The sequence below is a fragment of the Callorhinchus milii genome, unplaced genomic scaffold (assembly GCF_018977255.1).
Source record: "Callorhinchus milii isolate IMCB2004 unplaced genomic scaffold, IMCB_Cmil_1.0 Scaffold10, whole genome shotgun sequence".
NCBI lineage: Eukaryota > Metazoa > Chordata > Chondrichthyes > Chimaeriformes > Callorhinchidae > Callorhinchus > Callorhinchus milii.
Genome location: NW_024704751.1, coordinates 5286814 through 5308113, shown reverse-complemented (window position 1 = coordinate 5308113; position 21300 = coordinate 5286814). Strand labels below are relative to the sequence as shown.

General features: G+C 44.3%; 3 protein-coding genes across 5 annotated transcripts in view; 1 reads left to right on the top strand and 2 right to left on the bottom strand.

Annotated features, from left to right (window-relative positions):
- The window catches only part of tp53i13 (tumor protein p53 inducible protein 13), a 13661-nt gene extending 12765 nt beyond the window's left edge, over nucleotides 1-896 (bottom strand). Inside the window, exon 1 of the mRNA XM_007900761.2 lies at nucleotides 679-896. Within this exon, the coding sequence (XP_007898952.2) occupies nucleotides 679-774 (96 nt within the window). The 5' untranslated portion in view covers nucleotides 775-896. The remainder of the gene's footprint in view (nucleotides 1-678) is intronic.
- A 5479-nt stretch (nucleotides 897-6375) lies between these two features.
- On the top strand, nucleotides 6376-9308 carry LOC103183336 (protein ABHD15). The gene is made up of 2 exons (XM_007900760.2): nucleotides 6376-7593; nucleotides 8405-9308. Exons 1-2 carry the CDS (start codon nucleotides 6752-6754, stop codon nucleotides 8928-8930), a joined length of 1368 nt encoding a protein of 455 aa, XP_007898951.1. The 5' UTR covers nucleotides 6376-6751; the 3' UTR covers nucleotides 8931-9308.
- A 4222-nt stretch (nucleotides 9309-13530) lies between these two features.
- taok1a (TAO kinase 1a) overlaps nucleotides 13531-21300 on the bottom strand; it is a 58249-nt gene continuing 50479 nt past the window's right edge. For all 3 annotated transcript variants that reach the window (XM_042338467.1, XM_042338468.1, XM_042338469.1), the window contains exons 20-21: nucleotides 18119-18301; nucleotides 13531-17056 (exon numbers count right to left, since the gene is read on the bottom strand). In XM_042338467.1, coding sequence (XP_042194401.1) covers nucleotides 16595-17056; nucleotides 18119-18301 — 645 coding nt within the window. In that variant the 3' untranslated portion in view covers nucleotides 13531-16594. The remainder of the gene's footprint in view (nucleotides 17057-18118; nucleotides 18302-21300) is intronic.

Sequence of the window (21300 nt, the reverse complement as noted above, 5' to 3'; positions counted from 1 at the left end):
TGGGGGGAGGGTTTGGGGGGTGGGGGTGAGGGTGGGGGGAGGGGGTTTGGGGGGTGGGGGTGAGGGGGGGGGGTGAGGGGGTTTGGGGGTGGGGGTGGGGGGGGGTTTGGGGGGTGGGGGTGGGGGTGGGGGGTTTGGGGGGTGGGGTGGGGGGGGGGTGGAGGGTGAGGGGTGTTGGGGGGTGGGGGTGAGGGTGGGGGGTGAGGGTGGGGGGTGAGGGTGAGGGGTTTGGGGGGTGGGGGGTGAGGGGGTTTGGGGGGTGAGGGTGGGGGGTGGGGGGGGGGGTGAGGGTGTGGGGGTGAGGGGGGGGGTGAGGGGGGTGGGGTGAGGGGGTTTTGGGGGGTGGGGGGGGGGTGTAGAGAGAGTCAGATAGAGAGGTAAATAGACAAACACACACACAAAAATGTGGTCACTCAATCCACTACCATTTGTGCCCATTTTTTTTGGTGTAAACAGTACAGCGTCTCTCTCTCTCTCTCTCTCTCACTCTTTCCAACTCACTCACTCTCACTCACTCACTCACTCACTACTCACTCACTCACTCACTCATTCTCACTCACTCACTCTCTCTCACTCACTCACTCTCTTTCACTCTCTCACTCACTCACTCACTCTCTCTCTCTCTCACTTTTTCCAACTCACTCACTCACTCTCACACTCACTCACTCTCTCACTCACCTCACAGTTCTCACAGGTCTTCGCCTCCGTCTGCGCCCAACACAGCAGTAACCAGAGAGTGAGAGCGACCCTGAGCTCCGGCTGTGTCCGGGCCATGTCCGCCCTCCGCACAGTGTGTGTGTGTGTCTCTGTGTCTCTCTGTGGAGCACCGACAGCCCCGAGAGCAGCGATCACCGGCACCGCAGCGGCACTGCCCACAGCCCCCGACCCCCACCATCACCCCCCCCCCGCCCCCCCATCATCGCCCTCCCCCCTCTCCTCCCCCCCACACCCCCTCTCCCCCTCTCCTCTCCTCCCACTGTGTCGCGGTCACGTGGTCACAATGTAACGAGTCGCCGCCGCAATGGATACACATTGGAACCTTCAGGGGATACAATGTAACAATACAGCAGTGGGGGCGGGGAAGGAGAGGGTGGGGTGGGGGTAGGGGGAGAGGTGGGGGGGGGAGTTGGGGAGGAGAGGTGGGGTGGGGAGGGGGTGGGGGTGGGGTGGGGTGTGAGAGGTGGGTGGGGAGGTGGGTGGGGGAGAGGTGGGGGGGGGGAGAGGTGGGGTGTGAGAGGTGGGGGAGGTGGGGTGGGGAGGGGGAGAGGTGGGGGTGGGGTGGGGGTGGGGTAGAGAGGTGGGGGGGGAGAGGTGGGGTGGGGGGTGAGAGGTGGGGGAGGGAGGGGGGAGAGGTGGGTGGCAGGGGGGTGGGGTGGGGGGGGAGAGGTGGGTGGGGGGGAGAGGTGGGGTGGGGGGTGAGAGGTGGGGGGGGAGGGGGGAGAGGTGCGGTGGGGAGGTGGGGGGGAGGTGGGTGGGGGGGGAGGTGGGGGGGGGTGAGAGGTGGGGTGGGGGGTGAGAGGTGGGGGGGGGGGGGGGAGGTGGGGGTGGGTGGGGGGGGGAGAGGTGGGGGGAGAGGTGGGGTGGGGAGAGGTGGGGTGGGGGGGGGAGAGTGGGGGGGGGGGAGAGGTGGATCAAAACAGAGCTATCACTGAGCAGAAAGTTAGGATAAAAACAGGATCTCCTTAAACTTTGGGGCGGAAATAAATGTACTCTTCCCCAACGGCACTGATTTATTTCAGCAGCTTTTCGGGTCGACGAGACATCTCAAAGCGCTTCTCAGCATTTTCCCGTGACCGCGGGCGCAACGGTGTCCCACAAACAGCCATGACCTGAGTGGGTGGCCTCAATATTTTATTCGGGGGGTATTCTTGGCCACGATGATATTAACCAGGAAAAGGGTTCACGCCAATCGGCGAAGAACCAGCTTCCTACTCGCTGCTGCGGGTACACACTGGCGAGTGGTGGAAAGAAACTCTCCGAAGGTTTTTGCCGGGGAATCGAGCACCGATCCTCTCGCTTGCGAGGCGAGTGTCTAACCCCCAACACCCCGCCAGGACTCCCAAAGTCATTAGAAAGGAAGCGTCTATTTTCACTTCTCTGTTTACACCGAGAGTCTTCGGGGTTGGATTACGTCAGTCTTGATTCTAATGTCCACAGACCCCCCCCACACGCACAGCACAAAAAGGCACGTGATTCCGCACGAATTGGGAGACAACATTAGGACTCGGGCACAAACTCATATCATATTGAACCAAAAGCTTCCATGGACAACGATAACGTGTATTTATTTATACAGCGCCCTTCACGCAGGATAACGTCTGCGACATTAGTGGGTTGGGCGCCATGTCAGGACTTGAGCTCGGTCTGGGTTGCATTGCAAATACGTCATAACGCCTGATGGTTTCTTTGGTTGGGAACCGTGGGGGAGTCGATGTCTGTATATTACTGTATTATTTTAATAATAATAATTATAATCCTTGCATTTGATATAGAGCCTTATCGTATCTCCGAGACGTCTCAAAACGATTCACAGGATATATTGTAAACGTGCCTAACGTGTCACCCTGCCTGGATATCGAGCTCTTGCGAGGCGAGTGCTCTAACCACTATGCTGCAGGACTCCACATTTTGTGTTGTTAAAATGACAAGATTGTCTCAGAAAAGATTCTTCCGCTCTTTGCTGATTTCGGATGAATATCCACAATGAGTAGAGGAGAACTTCAGCCTTAATTGGATTTCGGAAGCTCTTCCAACTCCTGACACAGAGTGGTCTATTATAATAAATAATAATCCTTGCATTTTATCTAGCGCCTTATCACGTTGTTGAGACCTCTCAAAATGCTTCACAGAATATACTGTACAGTAATGGGTGTATTTTTTTTTAAGTGGGCGAAACGCAGCAGGTTTTTTTTTCCGATCAAAGAGGATTTATGACATCTGACACACGGAAACTGCAGATTGGCCACTATCCAACCCATGAATCACATCCCCAGGCAGCTCTCTGTTTAGCTGCGCACATTATGCAGGACACTCAGTGTTGGTTTGAGAGCTTTGCAGCAAAGTTAATTAATGAATCCCGTCCGACTCATCTGCAATTTGTTCTGTGGAAGTTTGAAGCTCTCTCATCAGTTTCACCCATAAATTATGCAACCCTTCGTTGCTGCAACAAACTTCACAAAGATTTAATAGGAGCAATCATTTTATTCTTGAGTAGCAAAATTGGTGCAGCCCTTTGATCAGTGCTGTCATTAAATATCTTTTCTGCCGCCTCTTTGTCACAAAGAAACATCACAAACTCATAGCGGGAGGAGAGTGAGCGATATCTCTTGGGGTTTAAAGTTATCTACAGTGAGGTCCTTCCAAATGGATAGTTTTCAAAAACATTTATATTCAATAAACATGCTCTCTCTCTCTCTCTCTCTCTCATATAAAATAAAATTGTTCACTCCTTCCCTGGCTGTTTGTGGGACATTGCTGTGCGCAACTGGCTGCCGTGTTTCAAAATACACAGTCAATCCACTTTACGGTATATCCTGAGAAATATCCTGTGATAAGGCGCTATATCAAATAATAAAAACACAGAAACAGGAGGAGGCCATTCAGCCCCTCGAGCCTGTTCTGCCGTTCTATAAGATTGTGGCTGATCTGTACCACAAGTGCAATTACCCGCCCTTGGCCCATACCCCTTAATACCCTGACCTGACAAATGCAAGGATTATTATATGAAAAATGATCATTTGTACAAAATAACACAACAACAACTGCATTTATACAGCGCCTTTCACTCAGGATAGCATCTCAGTGCCTTAACAGTGGCACAGTTTGACCCCAAGGCAGGGAGAAAAGGGCTCCCACCCCCCACAAGGACAAAGCTGTGACCTGGGACCCATATTTCAAACCGTCTGAAAATACCAGTTGCGAAACTGGAAGTAAACCCACTTTGCTGGATAACCTGCTGTTTAAAAGCCATCAGTTTCCATCCAGTGGGGCAGCTCTTAATAATAATACTTGCATTTGATATAGCGCCTTATCACGTCATTGAGACGTCTCAAAGCGCTTAACGTTAGTGAAGCCCTTTCAAGAGGCAGATCAGAAACTATGTGCCATCCCTTATCTCTGGATAAGAATTTGGTCCCATGTTGTGAAATTCAGAGCATTTTTTTTTCTGCGTTCGGAGGAAGTTTCAAGGTCACAGTGATTTGTTCACCAGCTTTCAAAATAACATTGAACCTTTGACGTGTTTGCACAACAACTCTGCCCAGCGAGAAATCGTTGCAAATCTATGAGACAGCGAAGTGGTATTTTTTGTGCTTTACATAAATATGGATAAAAGCAATTAATTATCTGGATGAACACGATCGTTCAGGTAAATGGTCACAAAGTCTTGACAGCAATTATCTGTGAAGCGCTTTGCGATGTTTCGAAATTATAAATGGTACCGCAAATAGATGCAAGGATTATTATCACTGAGCTGTGACATTTTGGTTGCAGTTTTCGATGCACGTTTTAGGTCTAATAAAATATTTTCTCTGAGCGCACGTTGACACCAAACAAAGCCTATACCTCACCCAAGTATGAGAATTCAAGATTTACCTTTTTGACCACGTTTTCGGTCATCTTTCCCCCCTCACCCCCCAACCCCCCCCACCCCGCCCCGTGCCAGCCAGCAGTGTAATGTGCTTTGAAGGGTGTCTTGTAAACGTAAGTTATATCGTATTGTAAATTGCAATGAACCAATCCACAGTTCATTCACCGAATGGCCTAGAATCCCTGATCTGATGAACGCACAATGCTCTGCTCGCTGTGACGCACTGGGCTCTGATATGTGCAGCACGTGAAACACAAGCGAAGGTTTTGTTCGATGTTTACAGTGCAATTTTTCAGCGCCAGCGTTAGCAAACAGCACACTCTGAGCCTGTTGCTGAGGCGCCAGGCACCGTACAGTGTCAACATAAGAACAGGCGTAGGCCATTCAGCCCCTCGAGCCTGTTCCACCATTCTATTAGATCGTGGTTGATCTATATCTGTACCTCAACTCCAAATACCCGCCTTTGCCCCATATCCCTTGATTCCCTGACCTAACAAAAATCTCTATCCATCTCGGTCTTGAAAACTTGAATCGATCCCGTATCCACACCGCCTTGGGTATGTTCTTATTATTCCATTAAATTTATTTTATTGTATTTTTTTTCAACATGCCAGGGAGGAAGCCTCCTTCTATGCTGTAGGATTCTATAATACCGCTGCTTATTACTGTGACATTTAGAGACCTGAATGCTTCACCATTCATCAAGACGGGCTTTGAGTTGATAAATTAATAATTGATAACCTACATTCTTTGTTCTAAGCAAACAAATTATTCTTATTATGCACATTAATCTTGTGCGATCAATAGCCAGTCTTCGCTAATGAATATAAATATGCCTTTCTGCATGAAGATTGGTTTTATTTATCCGGCAGCCCTTATATCAGGATCTTTGCCTCTATTGCTCCCCAGAGATTATTTTTTAGGGTGACTGGACACAGACGGCAATCCAACACCGTGCTTAAGAGGATCCAAACGAAGCTGAGAAGTCCATGCATCCCACCTACACATGGAAATTCCAGAGATAGATTGTTGGAATGAAATGCGCTCTCTCTCTCTCCCTGCAAGGACGAATCCTGACCCAATTCCAGAAAGTATTAGGCTTGGGGGACCCCAGAGTGTGCCAGGGATTCTCGTTTCCATGCCACCTGCCTCACACGGAGAACAGGCGAACAAGTTGTGGACTTTTCCTCTGTTTCAATGGCAGAAGTAGCTCCCAGCAACAAATACTCCGGAGGCGAGTCAGGGTGGGTGGATGTGTGACAGCTCAAACAGAATGTTAGATGGCGCAGAGAGTGAAAGGCACGACTGTAAGGCTTGTGAAGTGCTCCTCTTGAAGTCAATGATCCACGTCTCGAGTTTTGTGTGCAATTAACGATGAGTGATAAATAGTTTGCGATTGTTGTGAAATCCTGTGAAGCGCTTCAAGACTTCTTCCGAAGTGAAACCAAAACGCGAGATTAATTAAGCGAAACTTTAATAGTGAATCCTATAAAATCCTTTCTCACCTTCCCAAAACACCAATCGTCAACCACCACCACAACCGCTTGAATTTATATAGCGTCCTTCACATGGGGGACGTTTGGGGGAATCGAAAACAGAGAGAGAGAGAGAGAGAGAGAGAGAAAAAACAGATTGCAACACTTGGAATGTCCTCACTGGAGATTTTGCCCTTGTTGGGTCTTTGTGTGCAAGGGTCACAGAACTGGAACAGCTACGGTTGCAATGCAAAGGAGAGATGTTTGCGTTTCAAATGCTGGATTGATTTTGTCTTGTTTTCATCAGCTTTCTGCACACACATCTATCTATCTGTCGGTCTTTGTCTGTCTATCTGTCTATCTGGCTCTCTTATCCTGCTTCCAAACCATACCCGCGTCAGATGCAATGTCCTCGGGGTGACAGTCGTGATATAACCAATGAGAAATCGGTGGGCCACCCCCCTTTCCTTCCCCTAAAAAAAAAGTTATTGCTCTGCTTGGCAGTAATAAGTGGCGTTATTGAACTCCGGTGCTGTGGAACTCAGTTGGGACAGAAAAAATATTTATTTAGGACATTTTGTTGTTGTTGTCGCTTTCGATTGCTCCAGAGAGTAGAATCCAGTGCGTGTTTTCCCCTTCCCCTACCCTAACCTACCCCTCAATTTGGTGAGTGGGGGGTGGAGGGGGGATGTCGATATGGAGTCTGGCTGTTTACCTGTTGTTGTTGTTGCTGCTGCTGCTGTTGTTGTTGCTGATGAAACTGGCACCTCTGACCCTTGGAGCGAGTGTGAAGCCAGGGGAGGGCAGAGAGGCGCCCGAGCTGATCTGCAAACCCTCAGCCCTGGCTGACCACCTTCTCAGGTCATGTCGGACCTTCTCCGGCGGCGGCGGGTCCGGGCGCTGGACGCGGCTTTGGCCGGACTTGCAGACCCTGTGGAACGGCGTGTGTCCAGTGGCCGGAGGAAGCCTGGAGTTTGCACGGGAACATCTCCAGATGTCTGACCAGGGGCTGGTGGCTCTGGACTGGGCTGTGCTGGGGGCCGGGGCAGGAGGGGCGGCAGCAGCAGCCAGGAGCCGCAGGAGAGGACCCACAACACCTCCTCCTCCTCTTCCCAGCGGCTCCATCTTGCTCATCGTCCCCAACGCGCTGGGCAGGTTGACCAGGAACCTGTGCGCCCTGTGCGCTCTCGCCTTGCGCCGCGGCTACAGCCCAGTGCTGTTCAACAGGCGCTGCCACAACTCCTGCCCGCTGACCACCCGCAAACTGCAGCCCTTCGGGGAGCCCTCGGACCTGCGGGAAGCCGTGGGCTACATCAGGCACCGCCACCCGGCAGCCAAGCTCTACGCCGTCAGTGAGGGCACCGGTTCCGGGCTCCTGCTCTCCTACCTGGGCGAGTGCGGCTCCTCCAGCAACATGATAGCCGCCGCCTGTATCTCCCCCGTCTTCAGCTGCAGGGACTGGTACGAGACAGGACCCCCCCAACTCTACCACTGGCTGATGGTCTTATATCAGAAAACCAACCTGAGCAGGTAAATAAAACCTCTCTCTCTCACACACACTCCCTCCATCTCTCTCTCACACACTCCCTCCATCTCTCTCTCACACACACACTCCCTCCATCTCTCTCTCTCATACACTCCCTCCATCTCTCTCTCACACATACACTCCCTCTATCTCTCTCTCTCACTCCCTCCATCTCTCTCTCACTCCCTCCATCTCTCTCTCTCTCTCTCTCTCCACTCCCTCCATCTCTCTCTCTCATTCCATTTCTCTCTCTCACTCCCTCTCTCCAAGTCCTAGCAATGTGTTTGCAATGTGTTGACATCACTTGCCGGCCGGTGTGAAAAGGCCGCTATATTAGTGCAAGTTGTTGTTGTTGTTGTGCATTTATAATAAATAAAAAGCTTTGCATTTGATATAGCGTTTTATCACCCTGTTTGCGCATGGCCACCAAGAATTCCCCCACACACAACCGCCACCCCCCCCAAAAATATTTACACGAGACTTAAGCAAATCCGTCTTCAATTAGTCAACGTGTTTCCAGGTTTGTATTATTTAATAAAATGTTATTAGATTAATTGGTCACCGCTCAAGACCGTGCTGGAGACAAGTTGACCGCCCCCTTTGCCTTCAAAAAAAGTCACTACACTCGACACCGTGTATCGATCGTAAAGCACTGTAGAGATATTTTATAAGAATCCTTGCATTTGATACAGCGCCTTATCACGTCTTCGAGACGTCGCAAACGCTTCGCAGAATATACTGCAAAGTGAATTGACTGTATATTTTGTGGGCGAAACGTATAGGGACTGTAACGATACTTTTCTTTTGCGTTTCTAGGTATGCCACCGTGCTGAGCGAAGTGATGGACACAGAGAAGCTGTTCAGGAGTAGCTCCCTCCGGGAGATGGAGGAGGTGATATTTTGCCAATCTAAGACCAGCTCCTCAAGTTGGGAATCGTACTGGGAGAAGAACGACCCCCTAAGGGATGTGGATGAAGTGGCAGTGCCTCTGCTCTGCATTTGCAGCAAAGACGACTCGTGTCGAGGAAAGCCGGAGCAGACGCTCCCCTTCGAACTGTTTGAAACCAACCCGTACTTCTTCCTCTTGTTAACTGAACGTGGGGGCCACTGTGGCTTCTTAACCAGCAGTTCTTCCTGCTGGAGTCACGAAGCTCTGCTGGAGTACTTCAAGTCGGTCAGCGAATTTTTCAGGGCAGAGGAAAGGACCAAGAGCGTTTATAGAAGGAAAGGTTCTGTACCGCCTGCGTATAAACACCGGGGAATCACAATCCACAAGAGAGAGGTTCTCTGCTCTCACAATATCCATGAGATTTTTAACTGGCAGAGGTCCTACACCAGATAAAAGGACCTTTTTTTTCTAAAAGAAACCCGAGAATATTTTCAAAACACACCAGCGGCCATCTAATTTTTTGCAAAATATTTGTAAAAACTTTCATCCTTGCTTTCCCAGTGACCTTTTGCCATTATTAAGCATCAGTTAATCGTTAACGTGAGTTCAAAGGACAGTCTGAAGTCTGAATGAAATCTGGAAGCAGTGGAATTCAAAATGAATAAAATGTTACCTTCTTTGCAAGAGCAATTTGACTGCCTTATCACATCGTTTAGACGTCAAAAGCGCTTCACAGGATACACTGTCAAGTGGATCGATTGTTTTTTGGGTGAAAAGCAGCAGCCAATTTTGTTTATATTGCATTTAATTAAAATTCACACTTACCTTTAATACTGCATCAACCTTGAAACAATATTTTCTACTGTAAATCACTAGATACATCTGAATTCCAAGAACAAAATAGTTCTCAGGTCGCTTATTGGTGTATAATTCAATCATATGTGGAAAAGCTGCAGAACTTCCAGTGTGCTTCTTGTGACGTGGTTCTGTCTATACCAATATTAATCCTGTAACTTAACACCTCCCCTCCCGACTGAGAAGCTCCTCTGGGTTAATATCCTCCAAAACCCTGTCACCTTATTAAGTATTTAACTTGTGTCAAATATTGAAGACGCTGCTTAAGGTTTAATTTTAATGCTATCACATTAAAGTTGCTCAACATTATAATGATTGCTCCACTACAACTAAATGTGCTCCATGCGTTTTGTTTAAAAAAAAGAGAAATATCACATTGCTTTAGTTTTCTGGATGTCAGACTATCCTTTGGCAAAGGCTGTTGGTCGATTAGATTTTCCCTTTGGGGGAAATACAATTCCTGAAGCCAGAGTTTGAAATGACATGGTCTGCGTGAATCCATCCAAGGAATAGCCTCCAACTCGAGACCTTTATTGGGTGCGATTTACAACAAATTATACCCGTACAGCGCCCTTCCCATGTGCCAGGGCGCTGGACAACCGGTGGGGGGTGGGGGGGCGAAGGAACATTTGAAGAGATTTAGATTATCAAGTGATCAGATGCCTAAAATTAGATTGTTTGCTAATATTTAAATAAAACTTTGTTCAACAGTGCTGAATCAGATCATTAAAAAGATTCAAAACCTACCATGGATCACGTGGCTGTAAATTCCATCTGACCATCTAATACAGCAACGGCAAGCGAAATTTCTACCTCATTAAAACTCCACGCAATACAATATCCCAGCAGTTGACCTGGCTGTTAAATAAGCAAAAATACACAAGCTGTACTAAAATTGCTTTATTACAGTTGATTTAACATCTCCTTTGTAATGACACAAAGGAAAATTACAAACAAAATATTACATATGACCCTATTCTCTTTCTCTGACACTTGGTCACAGCTTAACTTCACAATCTATACAATTAATACAGGTTATATGAGCTAATGTAGATCGAACCAGAAGATACCAGAATACTGACATTTTTACTGTACAATTTTTAAAAAAAAGAAATACCAGTAAGTGAGGAAACTTATTGGTAACTGGCTATGAATGCACCGAAACAATATTGCTAAAAAAAAAAGTGATTAAAAGTGTTTTTTGTTAAAATTTTATTTCTCTACCATACATGTGCAAATAAAATCAGAATCATGCCGGAGAGAGAAGAGAGAGACAGAGAAAAACAGAGAAAACAGAACTGTAAAGATACAAATTGAAGCTGAAATAATGCTGCCTGAAGTGGTTAAACCAGACAGCTGCTCTGTGTTAAATTAGGTTATACATTCATGATGTATTGTCATTACTTCATGGGACTACTGTTAAACATTTTTTTTTCATGTTTGTTAGAAATCTCAAGTTTATTTTTTGCCACAATTCCTGCAAGCTATTTAAAATGTACAATATTAACATTTGTCACACAAACCCGCCCAACATTACTAATGCACGTTAAACTAAACAATTTTTTTTTGTTGTTGCATACGAAAAACAAAAAAAAAAGGGGGCTCTCGATAGTAGCATCGTCAGTAACGAACATCTGCATTTTAGTACAAATACCTTTTTCAAGTATTTTGTTGGTTTAGTGGTATTCTTTAAACCTTTACACCTTATAAATATCTTAAACGCAAAGAAATTGTTAATAAAAATTATGCATTTACAGGATGTCAAGTCATTAGAGGCCATCTTTCATTTATATGCACCCTACGTTATATCGTTATATTTTGTTAAAAACTGGAACTGCATTAATTCAGTCAGAACCCCTAGTAAGAGCTGTGATTTTTTTCTTCTTCTTTAGAGCCAGCAACTATAGCAGGAGATGGATGTTGTATAATACGTAAGGGCATTAGATTAGCTTACCAAACAGCATGTAGTCATTCCCTACCTTGTCGGTGGGAGAAGCTCAGTACTACACGTTAACAGATTACTACTATACCAATAATAGCCTACTGGTGAATATTCCAAGAATCCTTGTACTAAACTGACCTTGGTGAGCCTCTTTTCCTCCTATTCTGACTGCTGGGCAGCAGTACGAGTCAATCTTTTTGCCCAATCACTGGAATCCAGATCAGAGCTATTCCAAAGTTTAAGGAATAGTTTTTCGGGGAGCGGGTAGGAAGGTTGTGCAATGCCCCTGGTCGGGCAGTGTTTGAAATATCAAATGTTAGATCGGTGCTGTTTGCCGCTGGGTTATAGTCACACCTCGATACCTTGCGCCTGCCTCTCCCTAAGCCCAATTCCTCATTCGCGACAGCTCACCTTCACACTGTCCTTAGCAGAGACTGCAGCGCAAACCACCTGGGGATCGTTTCACAACCTAGTCAAAATACTTTTTTTTTACCAGCGAAGCAAGACCATCAAAAGCTCTCACCTGGCAGCTGAGGCGAGAATTAACACAGCTCATCACTCTTTACTAATAGATGTGATGGATCTGGGATTCGAAACTGAATCTTGGTAAGAGCTCCGAAGCGATTGCCAACCACTAGCCTGCCACCCCAGCATTAACATTCTTAAATGGGAAATATACAATACTTTTTTTTTTTAAAAATCCTCAGTAAAGTCCACTGCAAAGAGTAATACTTTTGATTCCAGTATCTCAAGTTATACTTCGATACCATTGTTCAGTTGCTTGTTTTACACTATTGATCTCTTCAAAAGCTTAAGCACCAGCAGTATCTTGCACCCAACTTGTGTTGCCAAATGGTANTTTTTTAAGCAGAGCAGTTTTGCAGGATATTCTGCTTTAGAATGGAACACTTACTTCCACACATGGAGCTGTTCTTCATGTACCTGTAAGATTTAAAGAGGGCATTTTGCTTGCTCACTCCCAAACTTAGTATTTGCGTAAAACAGGAGGCTCAGCCAATTAGAAGAAAAAAAAGGGGCAAAAATAAAGTGATTTAATGCCAATACTTGGGTTTAGTTTTAGAGTTTTCTGTAAAGTGTAGTGACTGTGCATTTTTAAACATATGATCAATTGGAATTTTGCTTCTGTGAACGAAGAACAAAATAGAGAGAGCAGAGGTAGAAAACAGAACACTTCTGGGGGAACTAATGCAACCAGAAATGTGGCAAGTTCCCAACCAGGATTTCTCAGGTGACATTGAATAGAGGCCCTTGTCCACAGGGAAGACAAACTGAAGGCCATTTGTCTGTGACCTCGCTGTCTGAGGTTCATGGTTGGCAAATCCCCGAGGCCAGGTCTCTCACTTGGTTGGGGGATAATCGAGGGAAGGAAAATATGTTTATTTGTAAATCGCATCAGCTTGTGCTGAGGAAGAACTCTTCTGTAAAAGTGTTTAGTTGTTCAGAATTAGACAAGACTGCAGGGGGGTTCACTTTGTGAACAGCAGTGTTTGAACCATTGAAAATAGGTTACTGTGATAACGAGGACAGCACGATTCCTTTGGTACCAGTTTTACAAGGTGTGTGGGCTCCACCGAATGGACCAAAGTCATTGGTGGTTTAGCTCCAGTCAGGTCCATAAATTGAATCAATTCTGCATCACACCAGGACCTACTTGCTCTCCTATTTACACATTAAAAGTGTTGAGGACTACCAGAAATGTTTGTGGCATAAATCAGCTGGTAATTGTAGTGGGTAATATTTAACTCCAATTAAAAGAGCAGCAAAAAACAATTCCTATATTTTGGAATATATAGGCCTGAAGTACACCCACCATTGCTAGCGTTCATTCGATCCACACCGCACACTTGGGTTGCATAAAATTAGATGCACAAATTTTAAATTGGAAGAATTTAATAAGACTGGTTAAAGAGTCATACAACATTCGTAAGGTGTCAAGAAATTGCACTGAGCATTTCATGAGTGCCACTATGGTTATCCTATACTGCTTTCCTGCTAATTGAGCTGGATCCCATATCTTCTGCTGGGTTAGTGCAGAAGAGAATATAAATGTTAGCAATTCTGATGAAGTGACTTCACTGCGATTGCTTTCGTATAAAAAGCAGAACAATATTAAATCATGCTGGGAATGACATTAAGCTGAGTAGTAACTGTGCAGGTTCAATAATAATACTTGCATTTGATATAGCGCTTTATCACGTCTTCGAGACGTATCAAAGCGCTTCACAGGATATACTGTAAAGTGAATTAACTGTATATTTTGTGGGCGAAATGCAGCAATTACGCACAAACGATGCTGATATAAGGTAGTGTATCCTACACTGATTGCTGGGGAGATCACAGCCTTCCCTTTCATCATCAGTGCCTATAAATCCTTTTAACTTTAAGTCAAATATTGACACATAATGGATTTCTGCTCCAGGGTGCTATCAGTCTCCAGTGGAGATCAGGTACTTAAAATGCAGGAAGGGTGAAAGTTGACAGAGACTCACCCTGCCACTTACAGGTCTATTCAAAAATGCATTGGTAAACCGTCTGGGAGAAGCTATCAAGAGGGGGGAAACTGTGCGTGGACGAAAAATGGAAAACATGATAAATAAATTATAGCGAGTAAGAGGTAAATGAAAACATTACCTAGCAGCTAGTTCGCTAAATGAGGAGAAGTCACAGGTGAAGAAACTTTTTTTATAAAGCATTGAGCCGCGGATCTACAGTACTGTGTAGTTCTGCTGCGACACAAATTAAAAGCATAAATGTCCCGTCCTCCTCCTCTTACTCCCTCAGGCACCCCCCTTCCCCCAAAAAAATTCTTTGCAGTAGCTCCTTTGACAATGCAGATAACCACAACAGAACAGATGTTACAACTACACCACTACTGCCCCTTGGAGGACAGTGCAAGTATACACCTTACAAAATAACTTGCCCTCAGTGCGTCCATTTAGCTGTACCAAACCAGTCAACACATTTGGGCTGCTGGGAGCAAAATAAATACCAGGTTCTTCTAAACAGTTGATGCTTCAGCAGAATATCTGACAAGGTGGAACAACCCGATTTGCAGAGTCGATCAGTTTGCAGCACAATCCATCCAAGTACCATACATGTGGGACATACTTGTACGCAACAGACACCCAGACCCAAATTTGAAACAGGTTTTTGCTTTCCAGCTCCCCAGTAATCCCTAATAATTTTTTTAAAATTCTGCAATTATTTTGAAAAAATGTAAAAAAAATATACTGGGCGCTAACCTGCATTAAAATGCCAAATTAAGAACGGACAGCAGAAACAGACCAATCAATATTTCAAACCTTGCCAAAGTAACAGTGGAATACAAGAAATAGAAAACCCCAGGTGCCTGCCTCCCTACATATGAACAGAGCTGATTTGGCAAAATACAGGTAATTGGCAATTCAAATTCTTCAACAAGTTACATAATGTAGCATAAAGTAACCCTAGTTTGGTTATTGGCAAAATTTTGTGTCACATCAGCCTATGTTTATATATAAAAGTACTATTATATGGAATGCAAGTATGTACACGGAACTCTCTACTGCCCAGTCAGTCAGCATGGAACAAAGCGAAGCAAGCTTAGCTTTCAGATGTATTTTCTTGTTTGCTGAACACATTTAAGACTTGTTACATTATACTACAGCGTAGTAGTAGTGATACATAGAATGCTAAAAAGTCATAGAGGCATGCTCACTGGTGCTAATAATGGCACTAAGTTCTTCTTTAGTTGACACAATCTAAATTCAGTATAAAAAAATGACAGGAACTAGGCCAGCAGCTCAGCAATTCCAATTTACTACATATTTACAGATACATACATTCTTCAATTAAAAAAAAACTTTCTGATGTAACCTGAATTTTAGGGAAGCCTTTTAACTAATGCAGTGTTCTTTCTTAAGGGACAATAAGGTTCACAGCATAGTGGAAATAGAGTATTGTACAATTCATAAACCATGACCAAGTCTGCACAATGTAAAAGTCCTTCTGAGATGCGTCAGGGATCAGAATACATTGTACAACAGCCTATTACAAGCACGCTTTGTAGTTTTACTTATTAAAAAATAAAATTATACTATCTGTATAATTTAAAAATAGTGTCTGTATTGAAATTGTTTTCAAGAGTAATATATGTAGTTATGTTTTGTTAGTTCTTACATGTGGAGCTTCAACCTGCCTTCCACGGCAGTATGTGAATGCCACACATTTGAAACAGGTTATCTATGGTGTCGTAGCACCATTTGTGAGCCATGTAACATGCCAGGTAATGTCATGTATGTGCTTGTGTGTGTGTGCGTGTGTGTGTGTGTGTGTGGGGGGGGGGGGTGGCAATGGAATGGAAAAGGAGAATGCTTCACCTAATGAGTAAAATAAAGTTATTGGATGGGACCTGAAAAACAGCTAGCAGAAGGTAGTTTCGCTTTATCTATGATTTGGCGATTTACTTATGGCATCACAATTATGCATTAGTTAAAATTAATATTTATCCTATTAACTATCCATAGTCTAGACAGGTTAGTGGCTAAATAATTCACAGATAATGCAGGAGAGGGTAAATGCCAGAGGAGCGAGCAATTGACCTGTGATCATCACTAAACAAATGCAAGTTGGTGGCTGTACGTACAGAACAAAATACCAAGCGTCCACTTTCAGACACAGCTCAGCGTCCCCGGTTTACTGAACTCGTGCATCTGCTTTTGGAGCGGAAGCTAAACCTGTTATGCTTCCATTTAATCTCATACATACCTATCTCAGCAGGCACGTGCTCTGGGCAGACAGACATTGGTTAGCAGCTGGCTAGATTACTGGCACAGCCCTTGTGGGGGGTGGAGGGGGAAACACAACTGCACGATGGCCGGTAGAAACCAAGAATAACTTTCAAATGGAAATTTCCAGTGCACTGAAAAAAAGCTGGAATTTTGAAACGATGTCAGTACTATACAGGCAAAAAAAAAAGGACTGCGTTACTGTGAGAGGCTGCTATTGTCCAGCTAGACAGACCTAAATTCACCAAAGATTTTCTTCTCGCCTTCCTTCACTGCCCCCACCCCCCTCCTGAGGGCTGATAGAAGATAACTTGCAAGGTGATGTCAAACGGAAAAATTCTGAGTTAACAATAAATGAAAAACCTGTTTTTCCCGAAAGGCTAGCCAACGCATTTTGCTCTCTGCATCCCAACCGCAGTACCAAAAAAAAGAGTTGCTTTCAAAATGATGCATAATGGGCGGGCCTGGGTTTCTGCAGAGCCTGGAGGCACGCACGACAGCAATGATGGAACTCCTCCCTCAACCTATTAGAATTATGTGTAAGACATGTGTGACCCATTGGAAATTTGTGATGTGACACTTGTGCTCCTGCTCATGCCTTGTTCAGATCTGCCTCCGGAAGCTGTCCGCCTCAGAGCTTGGGGACTGTTGCGGACCCCCATAGGAGGTCCTCTAGGTACAGCAACAACTGGACCAGCAGGATGCCCCCAGGGGTGGGACGCACCTGACATAGGGTGTCCCCAGGCAGGAGGTGGGCCGCCCATGGGGTGACCCCAGTGATGTCCACCTCCTCCAGAGGGATGATGAGACCAACTGGTCGCTCCGGGGTAGCTGTGGCTGAAAGCCTCTGGAGACAGATTAGAAAGGACCATGTTGCTGAAGCCAAGTCTCATGCTCTCAGAGTCAAAAGCCTCGATTTCTCGGGCCTGACGTTCCAGTAAGCTTCGTATCCTCTCAGTGCGTTCATTCTGTAGTGCCAACATTTCCTCTTCAATCTACAAGAAAAGTCAAATACAAATTATTCTCCCTCTCTCGCTTAACAGATAAGCAACCCTGTTTATTATATAAGTCTTGCGATCTTCACGATTTTCAATGTGCCATTTAATAGAAGTGGCATGAATCCTGAGAAAGCAATGGATTTATGAAACCCACTCAAAATTAAATTTCCAGTTTACTAGCATGCACAAAAGGAGAGTATCCTCGACACCTGATTTATTCAACTGTTTAAACTCTTGGCTCACACCTATGCAATACCTCAAATCTTCCACATGGTGTCACAGGACTCAACATGACTGAACTTCGTAAACTGGAAAAGTAAGTTTTAACATTCTTCCTACAACAAAACATTTTTTGATAGAACTGATAACTTTTCTTCCAATATTAAAAAAAAATCAATAATTTCCTTTCAGTACATGAAAAAAACAGCCTATGTTTGCTCTGACGGTGTCTGAGTTTCAAAGTTTCCACCTCGCAACTATCGAATCATTATTTGACCAGACCCTGATCAAAAGCATTGCTGTAAAAGCAAATGTCAACAATATACTGCACTTGGCAGCAAACTACAAGCAACATCTGTGTGGTAGTGGAAGGAGGAACTGCAGTTATTCTGGCCGGTCACACCACCAGAGGGTGTGTGCAGCAGAGCTCCTCACATGAACTGAAACACGTGTTGAGGGTGAGATTTACCAGTGAGTCATCCACGAACTGAGAAGAGTTAATGTTTGGGGAGGAGTAGGATGAGATGAGAGAAATCAACGGGCGACATCTTAAAGTGGCACTGCCTCTATAATCTTCTCTGAGCAAAATCGAGTTACTTTTGCTGCAGCGTGGCAATGTGAGCAGGAAGGCGGACGAACATAAAAGGAGGTTACCTAAATTTTAAAATAAGTGCAGGTTTTATGTGCAATGATGTAATAAAATGATAGATGGCCAAATGGCCTACTTCTGTTCCTCTGACATATGCGGAGAGCGCAACGGAGAATTGATGCAAGACTTCGACGGATTTCATTACATTTCAAATTAAGTGAAAGAGTCACTGGGTTACTGCGCGGGCATACCTTTTGCTCCAGTAGAGCTCTGCGTAATGAGACTCTCTGTTCCAGCTCCTTACGTTCGCGCTCGTGCTGTGCCTCGGTCTGCATTTTAATTTTGCTCTGGTACGCATTGAGCAGCTCAAGTTCCTGTTGCAATTGCATTTTCAGCACCTGACATTCAGCCTCCTGAGCTTCATCCAGGCGCAACTGTAAAAAGAGCATCCGAGGAATATTTTACCGCAAGGCAGTGATATTGATCAAATCGGACACAACCATTTTTCTTATCGCGAGGGCACGAGGGATAGAAGACATGAAAGCCCACTAAGCAATCAAAATGTCGATGTTTGAAAAATAAAGACGTAAACACAGAAGTACCACAAACATCTAATGAGAAGAAACTGAACGGGTAGCGAGGTACTACCGCTGACACTGCATTATCCTCAATGTCCTCACTAGCACATAATGCCCTCAATGCTTGAGGGCATTATATGCTAGTGCAGAATAGTGCCTGGAAATCCTGGCTCAATGGCAGAAAAAGATCAGACAGATCTGATTGATCTTTATCCTCTCAATCTCTGTTGCACTAGAGACTATTTTCTTATTTCACCTTAAATCGGTACCATTTCCAGTAGATAAACCATGAACAAAACACATCCTACTACAAACACACTCTGTGCAACACACTTAACCAATTCAAATTAAAGCTTTTCACATGATTTCCTTCTTTAAGGCATGTACTTCATTCTCCAAACATAAGCATAATAAGGCCTATACTGCTAAATCTGCAGGTATGTGTATAGCTGGCAGAATGGTAACTGTGTGTGGGGGTGTGGGGGGAGGGAAAGCAGCAGTATACTTTGGGGATGCCTATCACCAAAATTTTAACAGGTGCCCAAAATCATTCAAAAAGTGAAATCTAAAAATAGAAACAATTGTCACTGTAACCTTTGTCATTCTGGCTCTGTTATAACACTCATGTCCATTGGTCAGAAAGTTGTTGAAGACTCACATTAAGACACAAGCTCAGTCTCAGCTGACACTCCAGTGCAATACTGAAAGCTGCAGAGGGCTTCTTTTGATCTGAGACATTAAATTGAGGTTCGTTCTGCCCATTTCCAAATGGTACTTAAGGATCAAACAAAGCTATTCAAAAAGAGTTTCTCCTAGTGTCCTGGACAAAAATCAAGATCAAATTGCTATTCGCCTCTTTGACTGTTCATGGGAGATTGCTGATGCATTATGCCTACAAAAACAGTGACAAGACTCAATGGTAATTATCTATGAAACACTTTTGAGATCTTCCAATGTGGTGAGGCACTGTAGAAAGGTAAGTTCTTTCTCAACACCAAGAAAACAGGAATTTTGTAAGGATTTAGTTACAAGTAAATCCAAAAGATATTTCAAGCTACTCAGCTGACACTTCAGTGTTAACAGATGGCTCCAAGTATGCCATTTTTGAAAACAATCCAGGGAATGATGAAATGAAGCCAGTTTGTTTAAATGGAAGGAATCTCCAATGCAATGCAATATAGATTAAGTCAGAACAAGCCATTTCTTCAAAGGGAGAGAATTGAAAAAAAAGATAGGCAAATTAACTAGGGCACTTTCAGTAACAGAGTAGCATTAGTAGAGGCTTGTAAGACATGTGCTTGTCTGCTCTTCCTAGTCAGGGAGTGATGTGAAGAACCTTACAGAGAAAAATAAAACAGATTAAGGGGTCAGAGAAATCCAATTAAGAATTTACATTATTGAACGGACATAGCTGTAGCAACTGCTAAGTGTATGCGTTGTAAACCCAAGGACAATTTAAGACGAACCTGTAATGCTGAATTCAGGGAGTAATTTCATGTGTGTGAAACATCAGTTATTGCCACTTGGGAAATTACATTGATCTTATGTACAAGTGAGAAGATGGCTCAATTTTTTCTTGTAAAAGTGAGATTCAATGCGTGGGGATAGATCTCTTCTTAGAACATTTGAAGACCATCTTCTGACATTTCAGCATCACCCCGAGTTGTTTAGCTTAACACCTGTGCGCTAACAGGCTTGTGAGCAGTAAAACATTCATTCTGGAGCACAAAGCTTTGATCAAATCTTCAGGTACGTGAACAGATATACCCTGAAAAAAAGTAGCTTTATAGAATGGTCTTGTTAAAAAAAGAACTCATCGAATTCAGAAAGCAGAGAATCCAACTACATAAAATCTGTTGCAAGAATATAACCCTTGGCACAGATGGAACATATTATGGGGCCTTTGGAAAAAAGGAAGATGCACCAAGTTATGCCAGCTCTGGCGGGCTTAGGTCCTTTCAACAGATTCCACCCTATTTAGCGTAAACCCTGAGCGTGAGAACAATTATTCCATTTTGTGAATAACAAATTCAAACTGAGACATCGCTTCGACCCAAATTATGTAAAAATTAATGCAACCAAGGATTAGGCATGTCGCAAGATATGACCTAATCAAAATAATCGAATGAAAAAAAAGTCCTTGTTATGACCATTTGTTTGCCCATCACTATGGCAGCTCCTCAAAAAAACATGCATCTGAACAATCACCCTTTCACATATGTTGAATACCAGAAATTTATTTAGCATTTCTCACATTTTTCACAGACAAATTCTAATGCATCAAAGGGCAAATAAAGTCTAGGGCAGAAACACTGTCCCAGATTAATGCCCGTTAACTTCCACAAATGTGCATTTAAATTTAAATTCCTTTTTTAAAAAAAGTGGTCACTCAACCTACGACTGTTAGTGGGACACTGCTGTGCGCTATATGGGCTACAGCGTTTCGCCCACAAAATATGTAGTCAATTCACTTGACACTACATTCTGCGAAGTTATTTGAGACATCCCAATGACTTGAAAAGGCTCTAAATCGAATGCAAGGATTATAATTATTATTTTAAAATAAAACATCTGGATTTTGACGTTACAAATGACAGGAACGGGGCAACACTAACTGCTGGTGGGGAAGGAGCTGCAGAAACTCAGGCAGAGCCAATTTTGTGTTTCACAAATGACTGACTTAGTGTTTGACAGAAATCACTTCAAATTCTGGTAAATAACTGTTTCGAACAGCTGATTGTGAAACTGGAACTCAGTATTGACAACAAACAACCACATTTTACAGGTCACTAACAATAAGGGGGAACAAAAAGTACATCATATAATGGCAACTTGAAAAAAATACCATTTACTTC